Source organism: Loxodonta africana, chromosome 15, assembly GCF_030014295.1.
Source record: "Loxodonta africana isolate mLoxAfr1 chromosome 15, mLoxAfr1.hap2, whole genome shotgun sequence".
Taxonomy (NCBI): domain Eukaryota; kingdom Metazoa; phylum Chordata; class Mammalia; order Proboscidea; family Elephantidae; genus Loxodonta; species Loxodonta africana.
Window position 1 is genome coordinate 2,111,490 of NC_087356.1, and position 27,218 is coordinate 2,138,707.

At 49.7% G+C, this 27,218-nt stretch overlaps 1 protein-coding gene across 1 annotated transcript; it reads right to left on the bottom strand.

Moving 5' to 3' along the window:
- Nucleotides 1-355: 355 nt before the first annotated feature.
- Nucleotides 356-27,017, bottom strand: TMEM127 (transmembrane protein 127). The gene is made up of 4 exons (XM_064268406.1): nt 26,893-27,017; nt 26,032-26,321; nt 17,769-17,933; nt 356-17,051 (listed from the first exon to the last, which is right to left on the bottom strand). Exons 2-4 carry the CDS (start codon nt 26,273-26,275, stop codon nt 16,744-16,746), a joined length of 717 nt encoding a protein of 238 aa, XP_064124476.1. The 5' UTR covers nt 26,276-26,321; nt 26,893-27,017; the 3' UTR covers nt 356-16,743.
- Between the last annotated feature and the right edge of the window lie 201 nt (nt 27,018-27,218).

The following is a 27,218-nucleotide window of genomic DNA, read 5'->3' on the forward strand; positions in this document are numbered from 1 at the left end:
GTTCCCTCTTTGCGTATTTTTAAGTTGACCCAAAATTTTTCATCATGGACTTAAGGCAGCAAATCATGTCATTTCTGGTATGTTGTAAATATTATTTTAAAATAAAACTTTCCTCACTGTCAAATGTATCCAATGAAATCCATTACTACAGTAATTTGGACCCACCATTACTCATTTAGGTACTGCGAACAGTTAGCACTTTGGGCTATTAACAGAAAAGTTGGAGGTCCAAGTCCACCCAGAGGCACTTTGGAAGAAAGGCCTGATGATCTACTTTAGAAAAATCAGTCACTGAAAATCCTGTGGCGCGCGGTTCTATTCTGACACACGTGGAGTTACTAGGAGTCTGAATGGACTTGACAGCAACGGTTTTTTTTTTTTTTTTGATTACCCATTAAAAACAAATAAACAGGCTCTTTGTTTTATGAATTGGAAATCTTACAATTTTTTCCTCGATCTAGTATTTCCATTCTACTTTCTCGTAGAATTTTATCGTAATGAAATACATTTATAGCATAGCTTTTGATTCCCCATCATACTTCTGTGTCACACACACGAAATCACATCTCATCAGTTTTGTATCACTTTGTTGTTGTTAGTTGCCATCGAGTTGCTTCCAACTCATGGTGACCCCACGTACAATAGAACGAAAAGTTGCCCGGTCCTGCACCATCTTCACAATCATTGGTATGCTTGAGTCTGTTGTTGTGGCCACCGCGTATTTTAAGTGCCTTCCAACCCAGCACTATTATCTGACAGTATTTTGATGTGACCCATAAGGTTTTCACTGGCTAATTTTCAGAAGTAGATCACCAGGTCTTACTTCCTAGTCTTAGACTGGAAGCTCCACTGAACCTTGTCCACAATAGGTGACCCTCCTGGTATTCGAAATACCGGTGGCATAGCTTCCAGCATGATAGCAACATGCAAACCACCACAGTACAATAAACTGACAGATGGGTGGTAATTTTCATTGGTGAAGGCTAATATTAATATGTTTATTTTCATCCATCCTGTATTTTCAGTTTCCTTTTCCAATTCAGAGTAATTTATATTGCCTCTGAAACTTAGCTTTCTCATACGTAAAAATACAGATGATGATGCCAGCCCTGCCAATGTTCAGGGGTTGTAAAGGGGCTCAGCTGAGATTTTGAAAGTACATCGCAATAAGTAGAACCCTATGCAGGTTAGAAGAGATAATTACTCTAATTATTATTGCCTCATCTCTCCCTCCTTTAGATAGAAAGAAAATTGAAATTATAACCCCCACATTATTACTTCAATCAAGGTTCTCTTTTTTTATTTTTATTGTGCTTTAAGTGAAAGTTTACAAACCAAGTCAGTCTCTCATACAAAAACTTATATACACATTGCTATATACTCTTAGTTGCTCTTCCTCTAATGAGACACCACACTCCTTCCCTCCGCTCTCTATTTTCGTGTCCATTCGCCCAGCTTCTGTCCCCCTCTGCCCTCTCAATCTCTTCTCCAGATAGGAGCTGGCCACGTAGTCTCATATGTCCACTTGAGCCAAGAAGCTCACTCTTCACCATAACACTTTCTTTCCCATAGTCCAGTCCAATCCCTGTCTGAAGAGTTGCCTTTGGGAATGGTTCCTGTCTTGGGCTAACAGAAGGTCTGGGGACCATGACCTCTGGGGTCCTTCTAGTCTCAGTCAGGCCACTAAGTCTGGTCTTTTTACAAGAATTTGAGGTCTGCGTCCCACTGCTCTCCTGCTCCCTGAGGGGTTCTCTGTTGTGTTCCCTGTCAGGGCAGTCATCAGTGGTAGCGGGCACCATCTAGTTCTGGTCTCAGGCTGATGTAGTCTCTGGTTTATGTGGCCCTTTCTGTCTCTTGGGTTCATAATTACCTTGTGTCTTTGATGTTCTTCATTCTCCTTTGCTCCAGGTGGGTTGAGACCAATTGATGCATCTTAGATGGCTGCCTGCTACTGTTTAAGACCCCAGACGTCACTCTCCAAAGTGGAATGCAGAATGTTCTGTTAATAGATTTTATTATGCCAGCTGACTTAGATGTCCCCTGACACCACGGTCCCCAAACCCCCGCCCCTGCCATGCTGGCCTTCGAGGTGTTCAGTTCATTCAGGAAACTGCTTTTAGTTTAGTCTAGTTGTGCTGACCTCTCCTGTACTGTGTGTTGTCTTTCGCTCCACCTAAAATAGTTCTTATCTACTATCTAATTAGTGAAGACCCCTCTCCCTTTCTCCCTCCCCCTTCTCATAACCATCAAAGAATATTTTCTTCTCTGTTTAAACTTTTTTTGAGTTCTTGTAATAGTGGTCTCATATAATATTTGTCCTTTTGCAACTGACTAATTTCACTCAGCATAATACCTTCCAGATTCCTCCATGTTATGAAATGTTTCACGGATTCATCATTGTTCTTTATCGATGCATAGTATTCCATTGTGCGAATATACCATTATTTATCCATTCATCCGTTGATGGGCACCTTGGTTGCTTCCATCTTTTTGCTATTGTAAACAGTGCTGCAATAAACATGGTCGTGCATATATCTATTCGTGTAAAGGCTCTTATTTCTCTAGGATATATTCCAAGGAGTGGGAGTGCTGGATCATATGGTAGCTCTATTTCTAGCTTTTTAAGGAGGCGCCAAATTGATTTCCGAAGTGGTTGTAACTGTTTTACATTCCCACCAGCAGTGTATAAGTGTTCAAGTCTCTCCACAGCCTCTCCAACATTTATTATTTTGTGTTTTTTGGATTAATGCCAGCCTTGTTGGAGTGAGATGGAATCTCATTGTAGTTTTGGTTCTCTTTTTGTTGTTGTTGCAAATACTTAGAATCCACCCAAAGTAGTTTAAGCTTAAATAGGGAACAGAATTTGAAAGGTATAAAAATATCTCAAGAAACTTAAAATTTACAGGCCGAAATGTCACTGGGAACTGTAAGGGCCATGAGAATACACCTCTCAAATCTGACCGCAGGGAGCATAATTAGTCCAAGGCCTGCAGCTACTGAGCTCTGAAATCCGGGTCCCACATTTGCGTTGAGACCAGCTTCCCTTGGGCTGTTCCACCGAGTTGCTGAGCAGCAAGGATACTAAGGCAGGCCCATTCCTGGGAGATGAGGGGCTCCTCTGACAAGGTGCCTGGCTCAGGCACTCCCATCAACTGCTGAAGCTTTCTTAGAACTGAACTGTACCCCAAAACTTCTCCAACCCAACCTTCCTCCCTCCCTCCTTCTTCCACAGGGTTAGATCTACATTGTAGCTCCCCCAGGCTACTCTGGCTCCCTCCCCAGTTTCCCTCACAGGCCTTTTCCCAACACATCTCTTGCTGTCTGGGCATCTGCTTCTTGGAGGACTCAACGCAAAAATCTCGGTAATTAATTACTCTGCATCTCCAGAGCTGTGTGGTCTCTTGTTTATTTTTACTTACCTGCTTTATTCCTCACTTATCCCAAATCCTATCCCAATCCTCTTTGCTTTTCTTTTACATAAATATGTCTGATCCACAGTTCCTAAATTTATAAATTCTCCCAATTTGAGCACTAAGACTTGACCAAGGGACATCAAATGACCATGTATCTAGAACCGTTATAAATTAAGTTCTACCTGTGACTCGATGGCACTGGGTGGGGTACCTGTCGGACCCACCAAGACATAAAGTGGAGTGGACCTAGCAACAATCCATAGTAAGATGAAAGTGGTACATCCAGAACTGGGCATGAGCAAGGCAGAGAGTACAAGTAAGCTATACAAACAGGTGACCTAGACACCCATGTCATCTGCTTTTTGTTGGCACCAATGCTTCTCCCTCAGCTCACACCTATGGCTGATGGAAGGTGGGACCCTTATGACCAGCTGACGAAGGAGGAAAAAAGGCAAAGCTTGATTCACAGATGGATCAAATTGGTATGTAGGTACAAGCCAAAAGTGAAGTACAGCTGTACTCTAGCCCCATCCAGGGATGCTCTTAAAAGACTGGTGAGAGAAATCCTCCCATTGGATAAATTCTCTTGGTTATGCACCTGATCACTTTGTGTGGAAAGAAATATAGCCCAGGATTAGAACATACATGGCCCTTTGAGCACTAGAATTGGCTTGGCTGGTTGACCAGAGGATTAGAAAGATTAGCAGATCAAGGACAAGGTGGTCTGGGATAGAGATGTGGATGGAACTATGTGAGAGGACAAGAAGTGTGAAAATCTTTGTATCATATGTTAATCCCCACCAGAGAGCATCTACCATGAGAGAGGCACTAAACAACCAAGCAGAATAACTCAATGTCAGCCATATGCTATTGGCCACCCCAATACTGGCACTGTGGGCATATGAATGGAGTAGCTCTGGGGGCAGCACCTGGTGCAGCAGCACGGGCTCCCACTCACCAAGGCTGATGTAGCTACTGCCACTGCTGAATGTGGAGGCTGCCGGAGTGGAGTGAACACTGAGCGCCCAAAATGGCACCGTCCCTCAAAGAGAACCACCAGCCACTTGATGGCAAATTGACTACATTAGAGTCCTCCCACCCTGGAAATGGCAGCAATTATTTTAACTAATTGACACATTCTGGGTATCATTTGCCTTTTCTGCCCACAGGGCTTCAGGCAGCATCACTGTTTGAGGGAATGGCCTGTTGAAGGCATAATTGAAGTGCTAGCACAGAGATGATACCAAGTAAGGATGGGGCTACATGCGAAAGCTGGTCAGTGAATAAGGAAGATAAATTGATGCCTTTGAATTATGGTGTTAGAAAAGAATACTGAATAGACATACCTTGGACTGCCAGAAGCACAAACAAATTTGTCTTGTAAGAAGTACAGCCAGAATGCCCCTTAGAAGCAAGGATGGAAAGACTTAGATCCTTTCCCAACCAGCACCGAGCGATGGGCATTTCCTGCGACAACTGGCACAAGTGAGACTTGGTCTCACATATTTTGCACATATTATCAGGAGGGACCAGTCCCTGGAGAAGGACTTTATGCTTGGTAAAGTAGAGGGTCAGTGAAAAAGAGGAAGACCCTCAATGAGATGGACTGACACAGTGGCTACAACAATTGGCTTAAGCATAACAACCATTGTGAGGATGGCACAGGGCCGGGCAGTGTTTCGTTCTGTTGTATGTAGGGTAGCTGTGTGTCAGCATCAACTCGACAGCACCAGACAACAACAAGGATGGGGTTCCACCTCCCAGGACACACTACACAGTGTATCAACAACCAATGTGGTGCTGTGTCCCAACGGAAGGAATACATAGGTCCTGGACCAAAGGGTGGAAGTAGGAGTGGCTCCACTTATGATCACTCCCAGTGGTCCCCTGGAGGTATTTCTGTCACCACAGCTCTGAGCTTTGAGAGTTTTAAAGTGCTGGTTCCCAAAGAGGAAGTGCTTCCATCATTGGATACATCCAAAGACCCATTAAACTTCACAGCTACCACCCAGGAACTTTGATCTCATTGTGCCAAGGGATCAGCAGGCAAGAAACAAGTGTCACCATCCTGGCAAGGGTAACTGACCCTGATCATCAGGAAAAGGCAGGGCTGCAGTTATACAAGGGGAGTGAAAAGGAATGGTTGGCACCCAGCAGTTCAAGCTGGGTGTCCCTTCATAGGCCCTTGCCAAATTATGATGGTAAATAGACAAGTGCAGCAGCCACGACCTGAAAAGGCATTGTAACCAGGGGCTCAGCAGAGGTGCTTGCTGGGCGTGAGGAGAACATAAAGTAGATAGCAGAGGAGGTAGATGATGAGTGTCAGTTGAGACCTCAAGACCAGCTACAGTGGTGGAGGTTTTGGTTCATCCCACCATCAGTTTCCCCCAGAAATAGAAGAGCTGTTCCCAGAACTTATCCAAGACGTGGATCTGAGTGGCACACGGGGTAGCAGACACCGTGATACACCAGCCAGATCCCACTTCATGACTGAAGAAATTCTGCCCCTAATTTAACCCAAATCCCTTGCCATTGAGTCAATTCCAACTCACAGCGACCTGAGGCTATTGCTGGTTAACAGCCCCCTTCAGGGATTGTCCTCAGCTGAAGAGAACTTCCCCACTGAAGGTCATACACCCTTCTCTGGGGTAGCATGCATCCAATGACTGACTGAAGCTGGGATATAAAGACCTGGCCACCTCACCCCACTTCCAGAAAGCTCTAACAGCCATCCCAGCTTCAGAACTCTCTGTGGGGTCAGCTGAGGCTTTTGCTGAGACTACTTTCAGCCCAACTCTCTCACTCTGACCAATTCTGCTTCCTTCCCTTCCCCATGGGTGTTAAACCTTAGAGCACCCCCAGTATGCTTCCTCCATGTTGAACTCCATCTCAAAGTCTGCTTCCCAGAGAACCCAACAGTCTGAAACAGGCTCTGTCATCGAACACAACAGAGTACCCCTGTCCAGGTAACTGGTATTGGGCATTAGATCCTGGGTTCTCTCTACCTGGACAGTGCTGGGGGCACTACACACTCGCCCTCTCCAGTCTACCCCTGCAGGGTGACAAGGGAGGCCTCGTCTAGTGCTGCCATGACTGCGTTTGTTAGTCTGCCTCATGGGATTTCTATCAGCAGCCCACTTAGCTAACAGACCTAAAGCCATGTCTTCCGAGCCAGCCTCTCTATCAATAATAAAGGGGATACTTTGGCCTCTGTGTGCTACTCCTTTTATTTCTCAGAGCTCTCAGAGACTGTGGAATAGCTTCCTGATCCACTTAATCCTTCCCTTCATGGAATTTCCACTGCATTTTTTTTTTTTTTTTGGTATATATCTAGTATGGTTTTTCATTATTTTGATAGCTACTTTATTTCCTTTTTTTTTTTTTTACTAGCTCAGAGAAGACACTCTGGAGATCAGCTGGGCATACAAAGATGAATGAAGAGGATAATTTGAGGAGACAGACATGAAAACAAACAATGACAACCCAATATGATGGAAGTGCTTGTAGAAGTTGAAGACAAGGCTCTATCAGGAGCATCAAGGAGGGGAGCCCAACTCTGCAAGACAAGGAAAAGCTTAGGGTATCAGGGGCGGCTTCAAGAGCCCAGTGTCCTCGCCGTAACTGGGAGACATTTGTTATGTCAGCTGCTCAGAAACCATTCTCCCTTCTTTTAGTGAAAGTACTTTGATTTCCCTTTCATGGTACCACCCCTCCTTCCTCTCATCCATGTAGTTCTATTCCCATCATCAGGGGTGGACAAGTGACCCCATTCTTAGCCAATCAGGGCATTGACTCCTTCTGGCCACAACACTCATTCGGGGATGGAATCAATCCCAAGTTGGTCAAATCAGAAGGAATAATTTGGACATGTTATCAGGAAGACCAGTCCCTGGAGGAGGATGTCATGCTTGGTAGAGGGTCAGCAAAAAAGAGGAAGACCCTCAACGGGATGGATTGACACAGTGGCTGCAACAATGGGCTCAGACATAACAATGATTGTGGGAATAGCACAGCACCAGGCAGTGTTTGCTTCTGTTGTACACAAGGTTGCTATGAGTCGAACCAACTCCATGTACCTAACAACATGTTCAAATGGACAACTGAACATCTATGTGTAAAAAAAATTAACTTTCACCTATATTTCACACCTTACACAAAAATTAACTCAGAATGGAACTTAGACTTAAATGTAAAACATACAACCATAAAAGTTTTAAGAGAATACATAAGAAATCTTTGTGATCTTGGGGTAGGCAAAGAGTTCTTAGCTACAGCACCAAAAGCTTGACTCATAAAGACAAAACCAATAAATTGGACTTCACCAAAATTAAAAACTTTTGCTCTGTGAATGACTTAAGAGAATGGAAATTTAAGGTACAGATTGGAAGAAAATACTTACAGTCACATAACTGATAAACGACTTGTATCCAGAATACAAAAATTCAGCAACACAATTAAAAAATGGGCAAAATATTTGAACATATGCTTCATGAACGAAGACATATGGATGGCAATAAACACATGAAAAGTTACTTAACATCACTAGCAAATTAAAACCAGCATGAGATACTTCTATTACAATGGCTAAAATAAAGAATACCAACAATACCAAGTGCTGATGAGGATGCAGAGCAACTGAAACTCTTAGGAATGCAGCAAAGTGTGGGAAATAAAATAATTTGGCAGTTTCTTAATAATGTAAGCATATGCTTACATATATGTTAAACATACATGACTCAGCAATTCCAGTGAAACATATATTCACACAAAATATGCACATGAATAATTATAGTGAAACACAGATTGCAACCACAGTGAGATACCACTTCACCCTCACTAGGATGGCTAGAACAAAAAAGAAGGATAAATAATAAGTGTTGGCAAGAATGTGGAGAAATTGAAACCTTCGTACGCTACGGGCAGGAATGTAAAACAGGGCAGCCACTTTGGAACACAGGCTGGTAGTTCTTCAAATCATTAGTTACCATAAGGTCCAGCAATTCCACTCCTACATCACACAAGAGAGATGAAAACATGTCCACACAAAAACTTGTACATGAATGTTAATTAGCAGCGTTATTCCTAATAGCCAAAAAGTGGAAACAACCCAAATGTCTATCAACTGAGGAGTGGATAAACAAAACGTGGCATATCCATTCAATGGAGCATTATTCAGCTATAAAGGGAATATTGATACATGCTACAACATGGATGAGCCTTGAAAACATCACACTAAGCAAAAGAAGCCAGGCACAAAAGGCCGTATATTCCATTTATACAAAATCTCCAGAATAGGCATATCCACACAGAGAGAAAAACAGATGAGTGGTTGCCAGGGCCTGGTGGAGGTGGGAACGGGGGGTGACACTGATGTGAACGGGTTTCTTTCTGGGGTGATGAAGATGTTCTGGAACTAGATAGTGGTGATGGTTGTGAATATCCTAAAACCACTGATTTGTACACTTTACAAGATGGGTTTTAAGGTGTGTGAATTATATCAATAAAAATAAAGGTGGCAAGGACACAAGGCAATTACGAGCCCAAGAGACAGAAAGTGCCACATGAACCAGAGACTACATCATCCTGAGACCAGAAGAACTAGATGGTGCCTGGCTACAGCCGATGACTGCCCTGACAGGGAACACAACGGAGAAACCCTCAGGAAGCAGGAGAGCAGTGGGGTGCAGACCCCAAATTCTCATAGGACCAGGCTTAATGGTCTGACTGAGACTAGAAGGACCCCAGTGTTCATGGCCCCCAGACCTTCTGTTGCCCCAGGACAGGAACCACTCCTGAAGCCAACTCTTCAGACATGGATTGGATTGGACAATGGGTTGGAGAGGGATGCTGGTAAGGAGTGAGCTTCTTGGATCAGGTGGACACTTGAGACTATGTTGGCATCTCCTGCCTGGAGGGGACATGAGAGGGTGGAGGGGGTTAGAAGCTGGTGAAATGGACATGAAAAGAGAGAGTAGAGGGAGAGAGCAGGCTGTCTCATTAGGGGGAGAGTAACTGGGAGTGTGTAGCAAGGTGTATATGGGTTTTTGTGGGAGAGACTGACTCGATAACTTTCACTTAAAGCACAACAAAAATTATAAAAAAAAACAAGGTGGCAAAAAAGTTAACATTTGATGAATCTGGCTAAAAAGTATATGGGAATTTGTTGTCCTATTTCATTTTCTGTAGGTATAAAATATTTTTCAAAACAAAATGTTTTTCAAAAGCTTCTTAAAATAGATTAAAATTAATTCCTTCTTGACCCATCCTGGTGGATGCGGAGGGTGCACTCTTCTCAGGGAGTCAGGGGAGTTCGGAAACTTTAAAGACATCCCGTTCAGCCCCTCATGTACAACAGAGGAGGAAACCGAGCCCCAGAGAGAAGTGCCTTTTCAAGGTCAAACATCGAGTTAGTGGCTAGTAAGACTGTCATTCCATTCCTTTTTCTAGAGCTGTTTACTTTTCTCTAAGAACCAATCTCCCAACCCTCTCATCTGCCTGGAATGCTCACCTGGACCCTTTCCAATTTCTTAACATCTTTCTGAAGCAGAGAGTTCCAAGGTTGGGGAAGAACTCACCATAGAGATAATATTTGATTGATACTGAACATGTGTTAAGATATTTGTTTCACAGAAGAAATTTTAGGAGTTCTGATGAATCAATGCAAAATTACGCCCAAATGTGCAGCTGCTATGGAAAACAGTTTGGAGGTTCCTCAAAGTTAAACATAATTACCATATGATCCAGCAAATCCACTCCTAGGTATATACTTAAAGGAATGGAAGGCAGACACCTGTACACCAGTGTTCATAGCAGCATTATTCACAATAGCCAAAAGGTGGAAAAACCCAAGCATCCATCAACAGATGACTGGATAAAGAAGATGTGGTATACACACACCACGGAATATTATACAGCCATAAAAAGGAATGGAGCTCTGATCCATGCTACAATGTGGATGAATCTTGAACACATTATGCTGAGTGAAATAAACCAGACACAGAAGGACAAATATTGTAGGAATCCACTTATATGAAATATCTGTAATAGGCAAATTCATAGAGACAGGAAGTAGATCATAGGTTACCAAGGGGCTGGGGGGAAGAGGGCAGTGTGTAGTACCTACAGAGTTTCTGTTGGGGGTGATGAAAAACTTTTGGACGTAGATAGGGGCAAAAGTGGTACAGCTTGGTTAAGGTAATTAATGCCACTGAACACTTTAAAATAGTTAAAATGGTTAATTTTATAAGTGTTTAAAAATGTACCTGAATGATAGTACCTGGCATCAGCCTCACTGCCTTCTGCTTGTCCGCTGCTGCCCACTCCCTTCCCACCCTATGGGGTTGACTTCAGGTTGGAGATATGGGGGTGGGACTGGAATCAGGGGACGAGCAGCTAGGATGTATGCAAACATTACTCAAGTGAAGTGTTGAGCTCAGAGTGGAAAAGGTCAGGAATGACAGAACCTGGATGGGCACTGGGACGGAGCAGGAGGGGACACAGGCAGGAGAGAAGCAGGAGAAACAATGCCTCCCATCAAGGCCAGTGTATTCAAGGCTCAGTTTTTCCTTACTCCTTGAGAGTGGATGAGTCTGATTTCAGGGTCCAGCTCTGTTCAAAGACAGGATACACAGAACTTCTGCAAAGAAGCAGAGCTGGTCAGTGGCCTCATGACTTATTATCACGGCAAACGAGGGGCGGGGGCGGGGGGTGCGGAATTCATGGAGGACTTAGCTCCATCGTGTAGTCTCCTTCCAACGAGGATCTCTGCTTGGTGCAGGCCTGCCCTCACGCTTACATATCCCAACCGCCATCAGTGGTTGTGTGATTGTTGTTAGTTGCCATTGAATCAATTCCAATTCATGGTGACCCCAGGCGTGCAGGGCAGAACTGCTCCAGAGGGTTTTCAAGGCTGTGACCCTTAAGAAGCAGGTCACCAGGCTTGTCCTCTGAGGCGCCTCTGGGTGGGTTTGAATCGCCACCCTTTGGCTAGTAGTCTAATGCTTAACCATGTGTGCCACCCAGGGACTCCATCAGTGGTATCATCTCTGAAATCTTCAACGGCAATGTCCCATCCTAGTCCTGGGCCACAGGATGAAGCTCCAAGTCCTCGGCCACAGTTCAGGGAAAGGGGCAGGATCTAAGCTGGGCAGCACCTTAAATAAAGAGATTCTGTGAGCCTGGGGCTGCTGGTGGCCATCTTCACCACTTCTGGGGAGAGAGAGCCTGAGAGGGCAAGCCAAGCGGAAACAGAGAAATCGTACCACCGTTGGAGTTCCTGGATGCAGCCAAGTTCCTGGACTACTGTGAACTTCTCAGTAATGAAAACCAATAAATCCCATTTAATTAAGACAGCTTGAGTTCTGCACCTTGCCGTGCTGTGTTTTGACAATAACTGTGGCATTCTAGCCCTCGTGAGCTGGGTCCATCCTCATAATAACTTGAGTTCTGCACCTTGCCACGCTGTGTTCTGACAATAATGGTGGCATTCCAGCCCTCATGGGATGGGTCCATCCTCATTATCACTTGCCACTCCCTTCCAGTGGGTATCATCACTGCTCAAGACACCAACTTGGTGTCTCCCCAAACCCATACCCTCTCTTTCCTGCCTTCACACCACTGATTACATCATTCTCCCACCAGCGTTTACCTATTTTGCAAGAAGGCCCAGATCAAGTCTCTCCTCCTTCATTAACCCTTCCTTGGCCATTACAGCCTTAGAAGGCTGCCCCTTCTGGCATTGCCAGATTCAGCCTTGTCAGGTTTCCTTTTTCCTGGTGGCTGGACTGGAAGGCACTTAGGACAAGGACCTTATCTGGTAATGTCTTTACATCCTCCACAGAGCACAGTGTTCAGTATATTTGGTGAGTGAATGTTGCATAAAAAGCATGACCCTTTGCCCCTAATTAACTTATAATGTAAAAAATAAGAAAGATATAAGCCTTGTCAACATAATACAAATAGTGTATGTATGTATATACCTGTGCAAACTTCCCTCACCTGTTTAGAGCACAAGGGTGCTGAGGCAAATGGGTGGGAAAGAAATGAATAAGGGATGCCATTCCCCTTATTAAAACAAAACCTACACACCACCCTGAGGTTATTCCAGAAGGAAACACTCCTGTTGGCAGCAGTAGAAACCTAGGTGAGAGAACCTCTAGAGGAAGGTGACATCAAGGGGTGGGATCTGGGCTACACCAGACCTCACCATTGAGAAGGTCCTTTACAGAGCTACTTGGCATTTTTGCTAAAGAGACAGGAAGGACAAGGAACCTTCCAAACAGGGCTTGCTGCAGGGGCCTCAAGGCCCCAATCTGAGAGACCTGGACAGTCCCTTAAACAAGGTTTGGAACCATAGCTGTCTCCTTGAAAGTTCTTTCATTACCAAACTCCTTCAACACATGGTTGAGCTGAGGGGTCTCTCTCCTTAAATATCTTATGAAGCCTCTCACCACTCACTGCTTTTTTTTCCCACTCACCTGAGTGGGCAAGCCAGTCCAACATATATTCTTCAGTTCTAAGAAGCCAGTGAAATCTTTATCTGTACCCTCACTTCCGCCCCCAGCAACAAAGCCTAGCACTTCCCCGACAGCTTAGTGAGGAACTGATGTCTTAATTCTCAAACCGGTGTCCCTAACTGGGTACCTTCACTTCAAGTGGATCCATTCCAAGAGGTGTCTTCTTTCTTCCATGCACTCCTGCCTCATTAAAACATCACTCCCCCCACCAAACGAACCAACCAAAAAACCCTGCAAGGGGAGGAACAGATTCTAGGTTATTCGAAAACAAGGATCACCACATTTATTAGTTCCTATGTGTCTTCCCACATAACCTGTGTCCCATTAGCGCAGCGGCTTAGTGTTGACATCTGTGGTTAGATATCAGCTGAAAAGCTTCTCCAGTTATCTTAAGAAAACCGCCCTCCACCCAGAAGAAACTACCTCATCTATTCCCCAAGATCCTCTCCTTGTTGCCCTTTAGAGCCCGTACCCTGTCATGTGAGCTGCTGAATTACCTTGGTTCCTTGAACCCCTCTAGGCTGATGCTTTTTCAGACCATTCTTGACATCAGCCATCATCACTGAATAAAGCTGGGACGCTCCCTTCCCTTCTCAAAATCCTTCCAGAGCTCCCTACTACTCCTGTGAGGACCAATGCCTTAGGTGGGCGCTCCTCACCCACCACCAGCTGTGTTTCTCCTCTTGCTATTTCCCTGCCACCTCCACGCCCACCTCATAAAGCCTTTCAGATCACTCAGGTGAAAAGCAGCCTCCCCTCCTGGCACCCACAGCACTTGCCCCAGATGTCCAGCAGACCACTTACCTCATCCTGCCTGTTCATGGAGCCAAGTGTGAGCTCTCATCTCAACTAGGCACAGGACATCCTTGGAGACGGGCCCCCCTCGCCAGGCATACTTCTCTCATAAAGCCCAAAAGTTCTTTCTACATAGCCCAAGGTGACCTCTATAAATGTCTGAAATGAGAACACACCCCCAGCTCTCAAGATGTGTACTCTTTCCAGGAATAAAAGAAAAAAAACAACACCTAAGTGGGCTGCTCCCCAAAGGGAGCCCTAAGCCTTTACCCTGACACACATTTGGGGCTCAGTGTGTGGGCTGAATGTGTGAATGAGTGTAGAGAACGCAAGAATGCCCTGGGCCTGGCATTGACCCTGTGGAGCTTTTCTGGAAGTCACACAGGAAACCTCCCCCTCACATGCCCCTCCCAGTAAGTACCATTCCCTGTGGTTTCAAAAGGAAGTGCAGTTTCTTCTGCAAGGGCTGGCCCCAAAGAGGTGTCTGTCTTCCTGTGATGCCTGGCACTCAGGAGCAGCTCTTGCCTCTGCAGCTAAGCAGGGCTGCAGAGAGAAGTGCTAGGGTCTGAAGTCAAGGACTTGGGCAGCAGTTGTCCATGGACAGTTCCTAACTGTGGGCCCTGGCTGTGGACTCTGAGGCTGTCAGGATGAGTGGGCTCAGGCAGGTGACGGCTGTGTACGGAGGAGACACGTGCAAATCCTTCCTTTCTTTTTATTAAGCACAAGCCTCGTCAATTCCCCTGTTCTCTAGGGGAAAGGCAGTAACTTTTTATTAGTTACAATCCTCATCAATTTCTCCTGCTCTCTCTGAAAAGAGAATAAACCAAATCAGGAAAACCGTGACAGAAAAATGACAGTGAGCCATTGACATTTACATTCTTATTTGTAGTTTGTTTTTTTGTTTTTTAATTATTTTCTAGAAAAAAAAAAACAAAACACAACCAGGGGAATTTATATGACAAACTATCCAAGTCAGGATGATATGGAGAAAGAGAAAGGCCAGAGGCACAGGAAGGTAATAAAAAGTGGGTTCCGAATCACGTGGAACGGCCCACAGGGTCATGTCCAAGTCCTCATGAGATGACCGGTCACTTTGGCATGCGGGTTCAGCGCCCAGTCTCCTGGCCTGCCTGCTCAGACACCCATGGTCAGAGGGAGCTGGCCACATCTCAGAAACCTGCCGATGACAAACTGGATACTTAAGAGAAGACAAGCGTAATATACTCCTTGCTTTGTGCTCTGGGGTTACACAGCGGTCTTTCTTGCTGAGGAGAAAGTCTTGGAGTGTGAGAGTCACTTGGGACGTGCTGGCACCATAGCAGTGAACTCTGGGTAGCCGCTCACTCGTGTGAGGCCATGCCTTCACCACCCTCCCAGCCTGTCTGTCCGGATGCCTGCTGTCAGTCTGGCTGAAGACAGATAGGGACACTGGAATGACAAGACAGCCCCTTTCCAGCACAGCTCGACAGTGGCATCCATTCTCCAGTCTCACTGTCTCATGGCCTCAGGGGTGGGGAGTGGCTGGGATCTGTCCCCTTCTCAGCTCAGCACTGGACACAGATTCCAAAGCCAGTAATTGACCGAGGGCAGTCTGGCCCTCTGAACTCACACAGAAAGACTCTCAAGTTTCACCCTTTTCATGTCCCAGATCTCAGGGTGGACAATCTGGTCAGACTCCGAGCCACATGTGGGTCACCAGAGTGACGGCTGGGCAAGAAAGAGCTGGTAGCACGTGGCAAGACCAGAGTACATTCGAGAAGGGGAGGGGGCATGCAGCAAGCTGTAGCCCCAGGTTACAGTCTGGGTGACGTGCTGAGCCTGAGCACACAGCCAGGTCTGCTAGTCTGACCAGGCAGCTCTGAAGCCTCAGGCGATTGGGTCCCAGTGGTGTGGTTCCCGTGCAGAGAGTGGTGGTTTTCCCCGCCACACTGTGGCCCCTGTTCCTCAACTGAAGCCAGGTTACATCTCAGTGCCATGGTCCTGAGGAGCACCATGCTGGCCAGCCAGCCAGGCCACACAGTCCTCGGCCCCTAGGAGGGGCAACGGGGCTCTAGATTCCATAGGGAAGCCCCAGGGCACTGCAGGCACTGGGGAGGGAGGGGCAGGGGAAGAGGGCTGCATTCTGCTAGGGGAGGCTCAGGAGGAACTCTCATGGGCTTGGGAGGAACTCAGGCCCAAACTATTGCAGAGCCAAAAGGAACGGGAGAAGTTTCTGGAAAATGACAACAGCCTTGTCCCTATTTTAAAAAGAGAGTAATGCTGTCGCTTGGTTTTGTTTTTTCCTTTTAAAACCATCCCCATTTTAAAGGGTGAAAGGGCTGGGAAGATTTTATCACCTTCACTCTGATCCGTGGTAGGCACCAGAGGGCCTCAGTCTCATGCCACATCCTGCTCTTCTTGCTGGGGCTCCAGCCACACAAAGCAAGGGCAGGGTGGGGACAGCAACTGCCCCGCTTACCAACAGCAATTCATTCTCCCCATAAAACAAGAACACACGTGACAGCAAGTCCAAAGACTAAAGTGCAGAGAACTCCGCAGAGTGGGTGGCCTGGTACTGGGGCACCCCGAGAAGGAAAAGGGTGGTCAGCCCAGAACTACGGCTGTGGAAGACACACTAACCCTTCTGAAGCCAGCCTGCAGTGCACAACCCCCTTTCCCTCGCACCCCGCTGACACGTCTATCTGGGACTGTGCACTGTCAGTGGTCCCGCAGGGGTTCCAGTCCCAAAGATACGATCCATGAAGGGAGAAAGCTGTATGACCATCCCTGGTTGGTAATGATTACTGAATGTGAGGGAGAGGAAGGTGCAAGTGGGGAATAGTGCATCCCACCAAATCCATGCACCCCGGCTTCAGGAGCAGGGGTAGATGAACAACCCAAAGGCAGAGTCTCTCCTGGGGAAGGCTGGGAGAAGACGCTCGGGGTGCTACCAGTGAGGTCTGCTGGGGAAAAGGAACAACTCTGGGAGTGAACGGAGCTGCAGTTGGGGGAGGAGCTGAGAAGAACCCCAGCAGCTGGCATTAGGGCGTGTAGGCCGGGGGCGGCTGGAACTGGTTGATGACCTCATACTCTGCTGGGTAGGGCTCGTTCTCCTCCATCTCAGACAGCAGCTCCAGTGCCTGCTCCTCTTCCTCTGTAGGGTAGTGGCGCAGGAGGTTGGCTGCCGTGGCCAGGATTGAGGCTCCACCAGCCCCCGCCACCAGGTAGAAGCTAACAGCAAAGGTGACGTAGACCTGGGAGCCGTGGTACTTCTTGTGCTGCTGCTGCTGGGCCAGGATGAGCTCAGAAGCCCAGTAGGAAAAGCCGATGACGGTGGCACACTGCAGGACTGGGGGACGGAGGACACCTGATGCCAGGACGCTCAAGGAGCCCCTCACAGCTCTCTCCCCAACTCCCCTTCTTAGAGAACCTCCCTGGCCCCAGACCACGAGGTGGACCTGTCTTGTAGGACACCTGGGATTGGGGACAGATGCCTTACCCCACCTGGGTCAGATTCTCTCTTAGGAATTTACAATTGGGATACTGAATTACTGAGGCTGCTGGATGCTGCTGTGGACTTGAGAGGAACAGATATGGCAGCAGTTTGGAAGCTGGAGTTGACACCACTACCAGTCAGACAGACCAGCAGGCCCAGATAGGCAGGTCTGCAGAGCACAGAGGGGTGCGGGGGGTAGGGGGGAGAACCTGCTGAGGCTGTGCGCTCTGGGACACGCAGGGAAACGCCTTGACTCTTTCCTGCTGGCTGTAGGGCCCATGCACCCACTTGAGCTTGAAATCCAGTTTTTAGACAGCCATGAATTCCTTATGGTATTCTAACAATATTACCTCTCTACAGCTGGGCTGAGTGGGTTTGGGGTCCTGGCGAGTGGACATGCGCTCACTGAAGCGAGCTGCCAATGCACCCAGATGCCGTGAAAAGCTAGAGCTGAAGTAAGCACCTGGAACAGTGTCTGCTCATAGAAACCCCAGTGCCCACCTGCAACTCCATGCAGCATGCGCCCGCCCTACACCAGTTCCTTCCCCACTGTGGGCAGCCGTGAGTTACCTGTGAGGATGTGGGCAAAGGCATAGCGACGGGTGATCTTCAGGGCTGGGTGCTTGGGCCCAAAGACATCCAGAAGGAAGGCAGACAGGCTGCACAGGATCCCCAGGAAGCAGAAGGCTGCAATGACTCGCAGAAGCAGCACTGTCTGGGGATTCATGCAGAAGTCTGTGGGGGGAGAACCACAACTTCAGGGCCACCAACTACCCAGGAAGGGGTTTGTCCCCCCTCCTCCACAGCCCCGGGTATCTGGGGAGCACTGGAGGAAGCTGTCTTAGCTCCTGCTCTGGGGATTCATACAGAAATCTGTGCAGGGAGAACCAAACCTTCCGGGTCACCAACTCCCCGGGGAGCACTGGAGGAGGCTGTCTTAGCTCCTGCTCTGGGGATTCATGCAGAAGTCTGTGCAGGGAGAACCAAACCTTCCAGGTCACCAACTACCTGGGAAGCCCTGGAGGAGGCTGTCTTAGCTCCTGCTCCCAGCTGGCCTTCAGAGGAGGTGGGACAACCTCCCCATCAGCAGCCAGGAGCCCTGGGCCACTGGTCCCATACACCTCAAGCCCTCTTCTCTTTCCAACAAGGTTCACTGAGGTGTAGGAGTCTACTTTGTGGCTGCCACGCTCTCCTAGCCCTTTTTAAAGACCCTGAAAATTAACCAGGCATCCTAACTCATTCTGCTCAAGCAAGCTTTGGACTGGGAGGAAAAGCCCATTGACTTCGGAGCTAAGACAAACAGAAAGGCTAAGCCCCAAGGTCGGTTACTGTTGAGTCTCCATTCAGTCACGGGACAGTGGATTTTATGTCACAATTTGGCTAGGCTTATAGAGTCTAGTTCTTTGGTCAAACTGGAGTCTAGATGTTGCTATGAAGTTTTTACATGTGACGACAGCAGTTGGCCTTAAGAGAAGCAGATCCCCTTCCATAATGTCGGTGGGCGTCTCCTAAGACACACGTTCTCTCCTTACTGGCCTGTGTCTCTAGAGAACCCTGACCAAGTCACTCATTCATTCCCTTTTTGTTCTAAGAAGTAGGAGCAATTTACAGAAATGTGTAACTACAAAGGAGTACTAAACTAATCACAAAAGATGGTAGACTGCACTTCCACATTTATTTTTGCTCCCTCCCCGAACCCTACTAAAACCACAGAATTTTTTTTTAATTTATAAAAACAACTCTACCGACCGTATTTGGCAAGTGCGTAAAGATATAATAATGCACAATGTATAATTCTTCAAAGAGCTGCAGGTGTACACAAAGCAATAGTACACTATAGCCTTGGTTCGTATACTAAAGTGTGCATATAATCTTTCAGTAACAAAAATAAAAGGAAAAAAAAAAAGGTTACTATCGAGTCAATTCCAACTCATAGTGATACTATCAGACAGTGCAGAACTTCCCCACAGGGTTTCCAAGGTGGTCATCTTCACAGAAGCAGACGACCACATCGTTCTCCTTTTGAACAGCTGGTGGGTTCAAATCAACCACCATTTGGTTAGCAGCCAAGTGCTACACCACTGCTCCACCAGGGCTTCTTATAATCTCCTGCAGGGCTTGTTAAAACAGTTTCCGGTTTCTTCCCCGGGAGTTTCTGATTCAGTAGGTCTGAGGTGGACCCATGAATTTAGATGTCCCAGAAAACGCTGACGCTGCTATCTCAAGGACCACTGTTGAGAACCATTAGGCTGTAAGGTTAAGCACTGGATATGCAATACCAGCCCATTTTTTAAAGGCGCTAGAGACAAATGGAGCCCTGGAGACAACAGTGGTTAAGAGAGCAGCTGCTAACCAAAATGTCATCAGTCTGGGGCAGTTCTACTCTCTCCAACATTATCTTATGCATATCCCTCCTCTCAACCCAACACCTGGGCTTTTTCATCTTTTATTTATTTATTTATTTATTAACTTTCATTGTAAAACCACAGATTTTTTTTTTTTTTTTTAAAGGCATAAACCCATGCAAGGAGAGGAAGGGCAAAACAAAATTCTGGGAACTGGAAAAGCAAAGGGGGAAGTTGGACTGACTCAGCACACCCGATAACTGAAGTACAGGCCAGCAGTGGTAAAAACTAAGAGGCAACCAGATTCACACTACAGAAGCTCAAAAAGCTCATAAATGGACAGCACCAAGTAACTTCCAAGATGAGGGCAAAGCCACTGAGGGGTGCACACTCTACCAAAATGATGGGGTAAACCAAGGAAAAGGAAGATGTGGAAACAGGAGACCCGGTGTTCACAGAGTTCCCAGCATCATGATGGAAGGAGGCCGTGCACCAGGCACCGAGAACCCTATTTCCTTCCAACACTTTAATACCAATATGATTTTTTTTTTTACATTTCAACTAGGCAAACATTGTCAATCCTTCGATAGCAACGCAAAGTTGCATGGCTGCCAGAGGTACACAGAGAGAATAAAGGCTGATCCAAAAAGAAACCAGACTGTGACGTTTTCTAAGCCTTAATACAAGTAGGAAACGGGCCTTAATTTCCTCCTTATTCCAGTCATTGACAGGCTCTTCCTCGTTTAGGCCGTGGGTCACCAAATGATTTGTGCCAATTCAGAGAGGACTGGCAAGACTCAGGCCTTAGGCCCCTTACCCAAATCTTGATCTCAGGCTGAAAGGCTATAGGTGGTGGTTATGGGCCCTTGTGAGCATCAGATTCATCTGGGGTGCTGGCTGTAAGCACGAGCCCAAGCCCCTAGAAATTCTGAGCTACCGGTCTGGAGCAGGCCCAGAAATCCAGATTTTAAAAACAGCCCAGAGAACTCCCAAACAGGTGGCCCAAGCCCTACACTCCAGAAACGCTGGTCTAGGACCTCAGAGCGAGGTGGGCTGAGGAAAGCAGCCTGGGGAAGGGACCTGAACCCAACAAAGCAGAGTCAAACCATCAGAAGCCAGCCTCCCACATTGGAGAACCAGCCCAGATACAAGAGGCCCCAGACCTCTGACACCAAACACACCCTGCTTCACAGTCAGACTTCACCAGGAGACGCTGGTGGGGCCCAGACAAGACACCTGTGCCTTGGTCCAGCTTCAGGTCACACACCAAGCTGCCCTTAGAGCCATCTGTCACGCTCCCATCTGCAGACCATCTGCCCACGCGTCCAGCCTAGAGGATCGCCTACTGCCAAGAGGCTTGTCTGTAAATTAGCCCTGCCAGCGACCACGGCCAGTCTTCCCTTAAATCCAGCCCTGCACGGCCTGAGAAAATGTCGTGGGCTGGTAGAGAGTCTAGAAACCCACCAAGCCTCGTTGAAACAAAAGCTCCAGGAGACAGGGTCTTTGGAATATTGTTGAAAAGTTCTCTGAGATAGTGCTCCTTGAGGTCCACGTGGCAGGGCAGGGCAGGAGTGCAAACCTTCTTCTAGTGCCTCCAAGAATAACCTGGCAGAGACAGAGCTCAGGGCTTAGGTCACGTGCCGCCCTGCCTGCGGCAACAAGCATCACCGAGGGCTGCTTTAATCGTGTTTCTGAAAAACTCACTAAGCTTTAATTTAACAACTAGTTTTAACTGAAAAAGCACTACATGAGGAATCGATAGCAGCTGGTTTGGCCTTTTGTCTTAAAAATCCTGGCGGCATTCTGTTTCTGAGGTTAGGTGTTAGCACCAGGATGCTCGTTTGATGCGTATGTGTGTTACGCTCACTTCTGTGCGTGTTATGGAGTCCCTGGCGGTACAGACGGTTACTAACCACAAGGTTTGCAGTTTGAAACCACCCAGAAGCACCTTGGAAGAAAGGCCTGGTGGTCTGCTTCCAAAGGACCACAGACAGGGAAACTCTAGGGCACAGCTCTACTCTGACACGTACGGGGTCGCCAGGAGTCGAAATCCGCTCACCTGCAACTGGTTTGCGTTTTGGCATGTGCGTTATGTCTCACAATCAATAAAGGAGACATGCACATGGTAAAAAAACCCGAGAGGACATTCCTCCCCTTCTAGCTGCCCGACCGCCCCTCCCCACAGGCAAACCTGCGAGCAGCGTCCAGTACCTCCTCCTGGGGCGGCCTTTGCCTGCAGGTCAGTCAGATGCTGACTTCGCCTTCGCTACCCTCAGGGGCCTCTGGGCACAGCCCCGGCCAGGGGGCGGAGCCTCTAGAGGTTAGGCCACCTCCTCCAGGCCACACAGTGCACAGCCAGACTGTCCTGCCCCGGGCTGCTCGGAACCGCCCAGCGCAGAGTTAGCCAACGGGGAGAATCAAATTAGAATGAGGGGTCCAAAGCTCAGGAATGCTGTCGGAGCCACGAGCTCACTAAGGGGACAGCTGGAAGCAGGGAATCTCTTTCAGGGAGAAGGTCCGGGGAGCCACGAGCTCACTAAGGGGACAGCTGGAAGCAGGCAATCTCTTTCAGGGAGAAGGTCCGGGTCGTTAAGCAGTTAAAAGTGCTCCTACTGGGATGACAGTACCAGAGGCTTGCAAAGGGGCTTCTGCGCTGTCAGAGCCTGGCCCTGGGGAGCAGGGTGGGCCGCCAGCAGAAGGCACGAGGCCTACCAGGGACTGTGTGTAACCCTGAGCAGGTTACTCAGCTTCCCTCGGCCCGTTCCCTCACCTTCCATCAACTACAGGGAGCTCGAGCAGTGGAGGGCCCACAGCGAGGGAGCAGACTGTCAGCTCTGCGCTGAGACCAGGGCCGCTTTCAGCTGGCCCCAGCAGCACCACTTCTGGCATTCCTGCCTTTCTTAGACCGAGACTTCCTCAGCCACACGTCTGCCAACACGGGCCAGGGGAGCCCGCTCAAACCAGACTACGCAGCTGCCCCACCAGGGTGAGAACGTGGTAGAGGAGGCTTGTTCCAACCTGACAGCCTTCCTCCGGAGCCCTGGTGGTACACTGGTTAATGCGCTCGATTGCTAACCAAAAGGTCTGCAATTCGAACCCACCAGCTGCTCCATGGGAGGAAGATGTGACAGCCCATTTTCGTAAAGATTACACAGCCTTGGAAACTCTGTGGGGCAGTTCCACTCTGTCCTACAGGGTCCCTATGAGCTGGATCCACTCGATGGCAGCGGCCTTTCTCCACTCCAAAGCTGTGAGTAAACTATCAGGTCAAATGGAGACGTCAAATGTAAACTTCCCCTGGGGTGATGCTAGCTGATACCCTGGGAGCCTGCTCTACAGCACATCGTGGGGGATCTCACAGCACACGGAAGGGACAGGCCGAGCTGTCCTAGACACACTCAGAGCCCAGCTCTCCTGTCCACAGTATCTCAACGTCTCTCTCTCCTCCCCTCCCAGACAGCAGTATGCCAGGCGGGCAATGGATGTCTGTTCCCTTGAAGAGATTACCAGACAGAGCAAAAAAACCAAAAACCCAAACCTTACATGTTATTATTTTCTTTGTGAGAGAAAAATGGCAGGTGGGGCAGGGGCCAGATTTGAAATTCAAACCAGTGGGGTCATCTGCAGCACCTCCGACCCTCCCAACGTGCTCGGCCAGTTTATTTTGGTAAACACTGTGTGACTATCCCCTCCAGTCATCAGGGAAGGCAGTGGCTGCTGTAATAGGATCCCCAGGAACTGACTTTGCCCGAGGTCACTGGTGAGTCACCCCTGGGCCAGGTCTGTTTTGAAGGCCCTGGGCTCTTCCTGCCTCCTGTCCACTGCTCTAACTCCACCCAACCCAACCACGCTGAGCCAGGAAGGCTGAGGTGGCTTCCCACTAGTTCCACCGCGCCCCAGCCCCCCCATCTCATCTCTTCTCCCTCTCTCCTCACCACAGTCCCTGTGAGCTAGAGGCACTTCCTGATGAACGCAGGGAATGTCCACCTGCCCCAATCCCTCCCAGCACCCGCTGGTCCTCTGACTTAACCTCTCCCACTGGGACTTGTTCAGCTTCCAGACAGGCTTGACACAGGAGTCCACCAGGGCCCTTTACTGCCTGGCCAGGCCACCACCACAGTTGCCAATGGTCCTAGATGAGCTGCCTTGGGAGACAGGCCTGCTGGACCTGGAAGTGCTGGCTGCATCAGTCACCACCTTCAGGCACACGGGCCCTCCCTGGAAGCCACCTGATCATCTGGTAGCTTGTTGCCAATTACCATTCACCTGACTCCACATCCCAAACTTCCTCATTCTCCACATATGCCTCCTGAGGCTGCTGGCAGTGCTGCCCTCTGCTAGCCACACGTGACAGGCAGAAAGGGGTCTGGGCTCAGAAGGCATGATTACTGAGGCTCCCCCAGCTTTGGGCCCCTAGAGGTCCAAGGATATCTCTGGACCTGGGCCCAGGGGAGCAGAAGAACTCAGGACGGAATCTTTTGAGCTGGCCTGCGTTTGCTAAAGCCCACAAGGCCCCAAGAGTAACAGCTGGGGGACTAGAATGAGGGAATGATAAGCCTTGGGCAGCTCTGGCTGAAGGACAAAGAAACCTGTGAGGCCCTGAAGTGTGGTGGAAAGCGTATGGGCTTTGGAGTCTGACGCCACTTAGTCGTGGGCCCTTAGGTAAGTTACCTAATCTCCCTAAGCCAGGGTCCTGTGCGAAGTGGGGGTGACGATCAGATCAAACCAAACCCACTGCCATTTCGACTCACGGCGATCCTCTAGGACAGAGTAGAATTGTCCCACAGGGGTTCTAAGGCTGTAATCTTTATGGAAGCAGACTGCCACCTCTTTCTCCTACGGAGCAGCTAGTGAGTTTGAACCTCCAACCTTTTGGTCATCAGCTGAGTGCTTAACCACTGCACCACCAGGATTCCTTGGGATGATAACCAAACCAAAAAAACCCATTGCCATCGAGTCAGTACTTACTAAACAAAGACGTTGCTTAGGATAAGCCAAAAACAGGCATAGAGAGTGCTCAGCAGTGCCCGACACTCAAACACAGGGCTGAGAAATATACAGCAGTGCTCCACCACCTGCCAGCCCTCCCTGCTCCCCGTCACCTGACAGGGTCTGTTCCCACTCTGGAAGCATCCTCTCTGTGCTCCTCAGCCCTACTCCCTCCTGAGATGGGGCATACCCTAGATTTCTATACCCTTAGGGTCAGTACAGGGTATCATGTATCCAAAGGCCCAACCCCTCAAAAAAAACCCAAACCCACTGCTGTCGAATGCATTCCAACTCATGGTTGCGTGCGTGTTACAGAATAGAACTGCTCCATAGGGTTTTATCGGCTATAATCTTTATAGAAACAGACTGCTAGGCCTTTCTTCTGTGACGTTGCTGGGTGCGTTCCAACCTCTAGGTTAAGAGTCAAGTGAAAACCGTTTGCGCCAGCCAGGAACCTGTCCAAAGGCCGACTGGGTACCAAAAAACCAACAGGTTCGAGAAAAGAGAAAGGAGAAGCAATCACAGGCCTTCTGGCTCCTCACCTTCTTCTGTGAGAGCACCACTCCCGACTCTCCCGTTAGCTGGCATCTAGAGTATCCAGACAGCAGTGGCCAAGGAGCGGCCACCTCTCCCGTTAGCCGGCACCTAGAGTGTCCAGACAGAAGTGTCCAAGAAGCGGACACCTCTCCCGTTAGCCGGCACCTAGAGTGTCCAGACAGCAGTGGCCAAGGAGCGGCCACCTCTCCCGTTAGCCGGCACCTAGAGTGTCCAGACAGCAGTGTCCAAGGAGCGGCGACCTCTCCAGTTAGCCGGCACCTAGAGTGTCCAGACAGCAGTGGCCAAGGAGCGACCACCCCTCCTGTTAGCCAGCACCTATAGTGTCCAGACAGCAATGGCCAAGGAACAGCCACAAGCAGGAAGAACCTATCCATGGGGAAGGATGTAGGCCCTGACCTTCCCCTGTGTCCAGGAAAGAGAACAGCCCCTTTTTCCTTTCCTCTGCCTACCTCCCAGGAGGCATGACTTACCTCACGCACACTTGTAATGGTTCTATCAGCCAAATTCCAACTGTCTTAGGGAGAGAGACAATGTAGCTGACTGCTAGTTAAATGCCAGACTCTCTTGTTCTCTAATAAAAATGCACTCAAAACTCTAAAATATCTTCTAAGTTTTTGTCATATTAAAAGCCTCCTGCTCTCTCCGTTGATCCCGCCTGCTCCAAAGAAGCCTTCCTGTATCCCGCAGGTTCCGTAGAAGGCGGCAGCTAATCGGGACGCCTAGCACCTTTATCTTTTCTCCATGTACAGCGCCCTTCCTCTGGCAGAATCCTAAAACAGCAGCGGTCCGGATTAGCATGGCGCCAAGAGTGGGTGCTTGGCGAATAACCTTAGAATTAGCGAAAGGCCGGACCCCAAACAGAGTAACCTGATGAGCACGAACCCCAGGCCCAGCGCCCGCCCCGCTGTCCCCGCTTGCTCCCCGGCACGCAGCGCCCTCACCTTTCAGGAGGTCGGGGTGCACGTAGCCCAGCACGTCGGAGACCCCCAGCTCCTGGCGGGAACAGGTGCCGCCGTGGATGTGCAGCCAGGCGGGCTCGGCGAGGGCGGTGCACAGCGCCGTGATGGACAGGGCGCCCGGCAGGGCCGAGGCCAGGCTCCGCTCCGGCTGCTTGGGCAGAGCGCTGCCTCCCGGGCTCCGCCGCCGCCGCCCGCCGGGCAGCCCTGCGCCTCCGGGGGCGTACATGCCCGGGGCCGCCCGCCGCCGCTCCGGGTCGCTGCTCGGTGTCTGCCTGTCGCGGGAGACGGTGCAGGGCCGTCAGCCGACGTCGGGGGGCGGGGACGGGAGGACTCGGGGGGCGATGAGGGGGCCGAGGGACTCGGGGTGCGGACGGGAGCCGAGGGACTCGGGGTGCGGGGACAAGAGGACTCGGGGGGGTGCGGACGGGAGCCGAGGGACTCGGGGTGCGGGGACGGGAGGACTCGGGGTGCGGACGGGAGCCGAGGGACTCGGGGTGCGGGGACAAGAGGACTCGGGTGGCGATGGGGAGGCTGAGGGACTCGGGGTGCGGGGACAAGAGGACTCAGGGGGCGGGGACGGGAGCCGAGGGACTCGGGGGGCGGGGAGCGGGTCCCCGAGATGGGGCTGCTGGGGAGGAGGCCGGTGGGGTCCGGACAGACAGGGAGGAGGGGCCGAGGGCCGAGGATCGGCTGCCGGTGAGGAGACCCGAACCCCGGTTCTAGGCCGGGGGTTTCCGAGGTGCGGAGGCCCCGCCGGGCCGCAGAGATCGGGGACTGGGAGATGCGCTCCCGAGGTGCGACCTGCGCCGAGAGGACCCTGCCCCCGCCGGCCCCGTTCCTCACCGGTCGGCAGGCCTCAGGGCCGGGATGGCGCCGCTCCGCCGGGTCAAGGGCTCCTCAGCTGCCCGGGGCCGACAGATCCCAGGCCCTGATCCCGCAACGCCCGGACCGACCCGGGGCCGACCCACTTCCGGCTTCCTTCTCCTCCGCCCCCACTCCGGCTCCCCGCCCGGCTCCCCGCATACGTCATACGCCCGGCGCTCCGCCGGCTCCCTGCGCAAGACCTCACGGGACTGGTAGTTCAGCGGAGTTCTTCGCCGCTTTCCGCCAGAGGGCCGACGACTACAACTCCCAGAGGGCAGCGCGGCCGCAGCGGCGGGCACTTCAGT

Coding starts and splice junctions, on each gene's coding strand:
- TMEM127 (XM_064268406.1), bottom strand. CDS start 26,275: ATGTACGCCCCCGGAGGCGCAGGGCTGCCCGGCGGGCGGCGGCGGCGG. Junction 17,934..26,031: donor GCACCCCGACCTCCTGAAAG/GTGAGGGCGCTG, acceptor CTCCCCCCACAG/ACTTCTGCATGAATCCCCAG. Junction 17,052..17,768: donor CTTTGCCCACATCCTCACAG/GTAACTCACGGC, acceptor TCCGTCCCCCAG/TCCTGCAGTGTGCCACCGTC.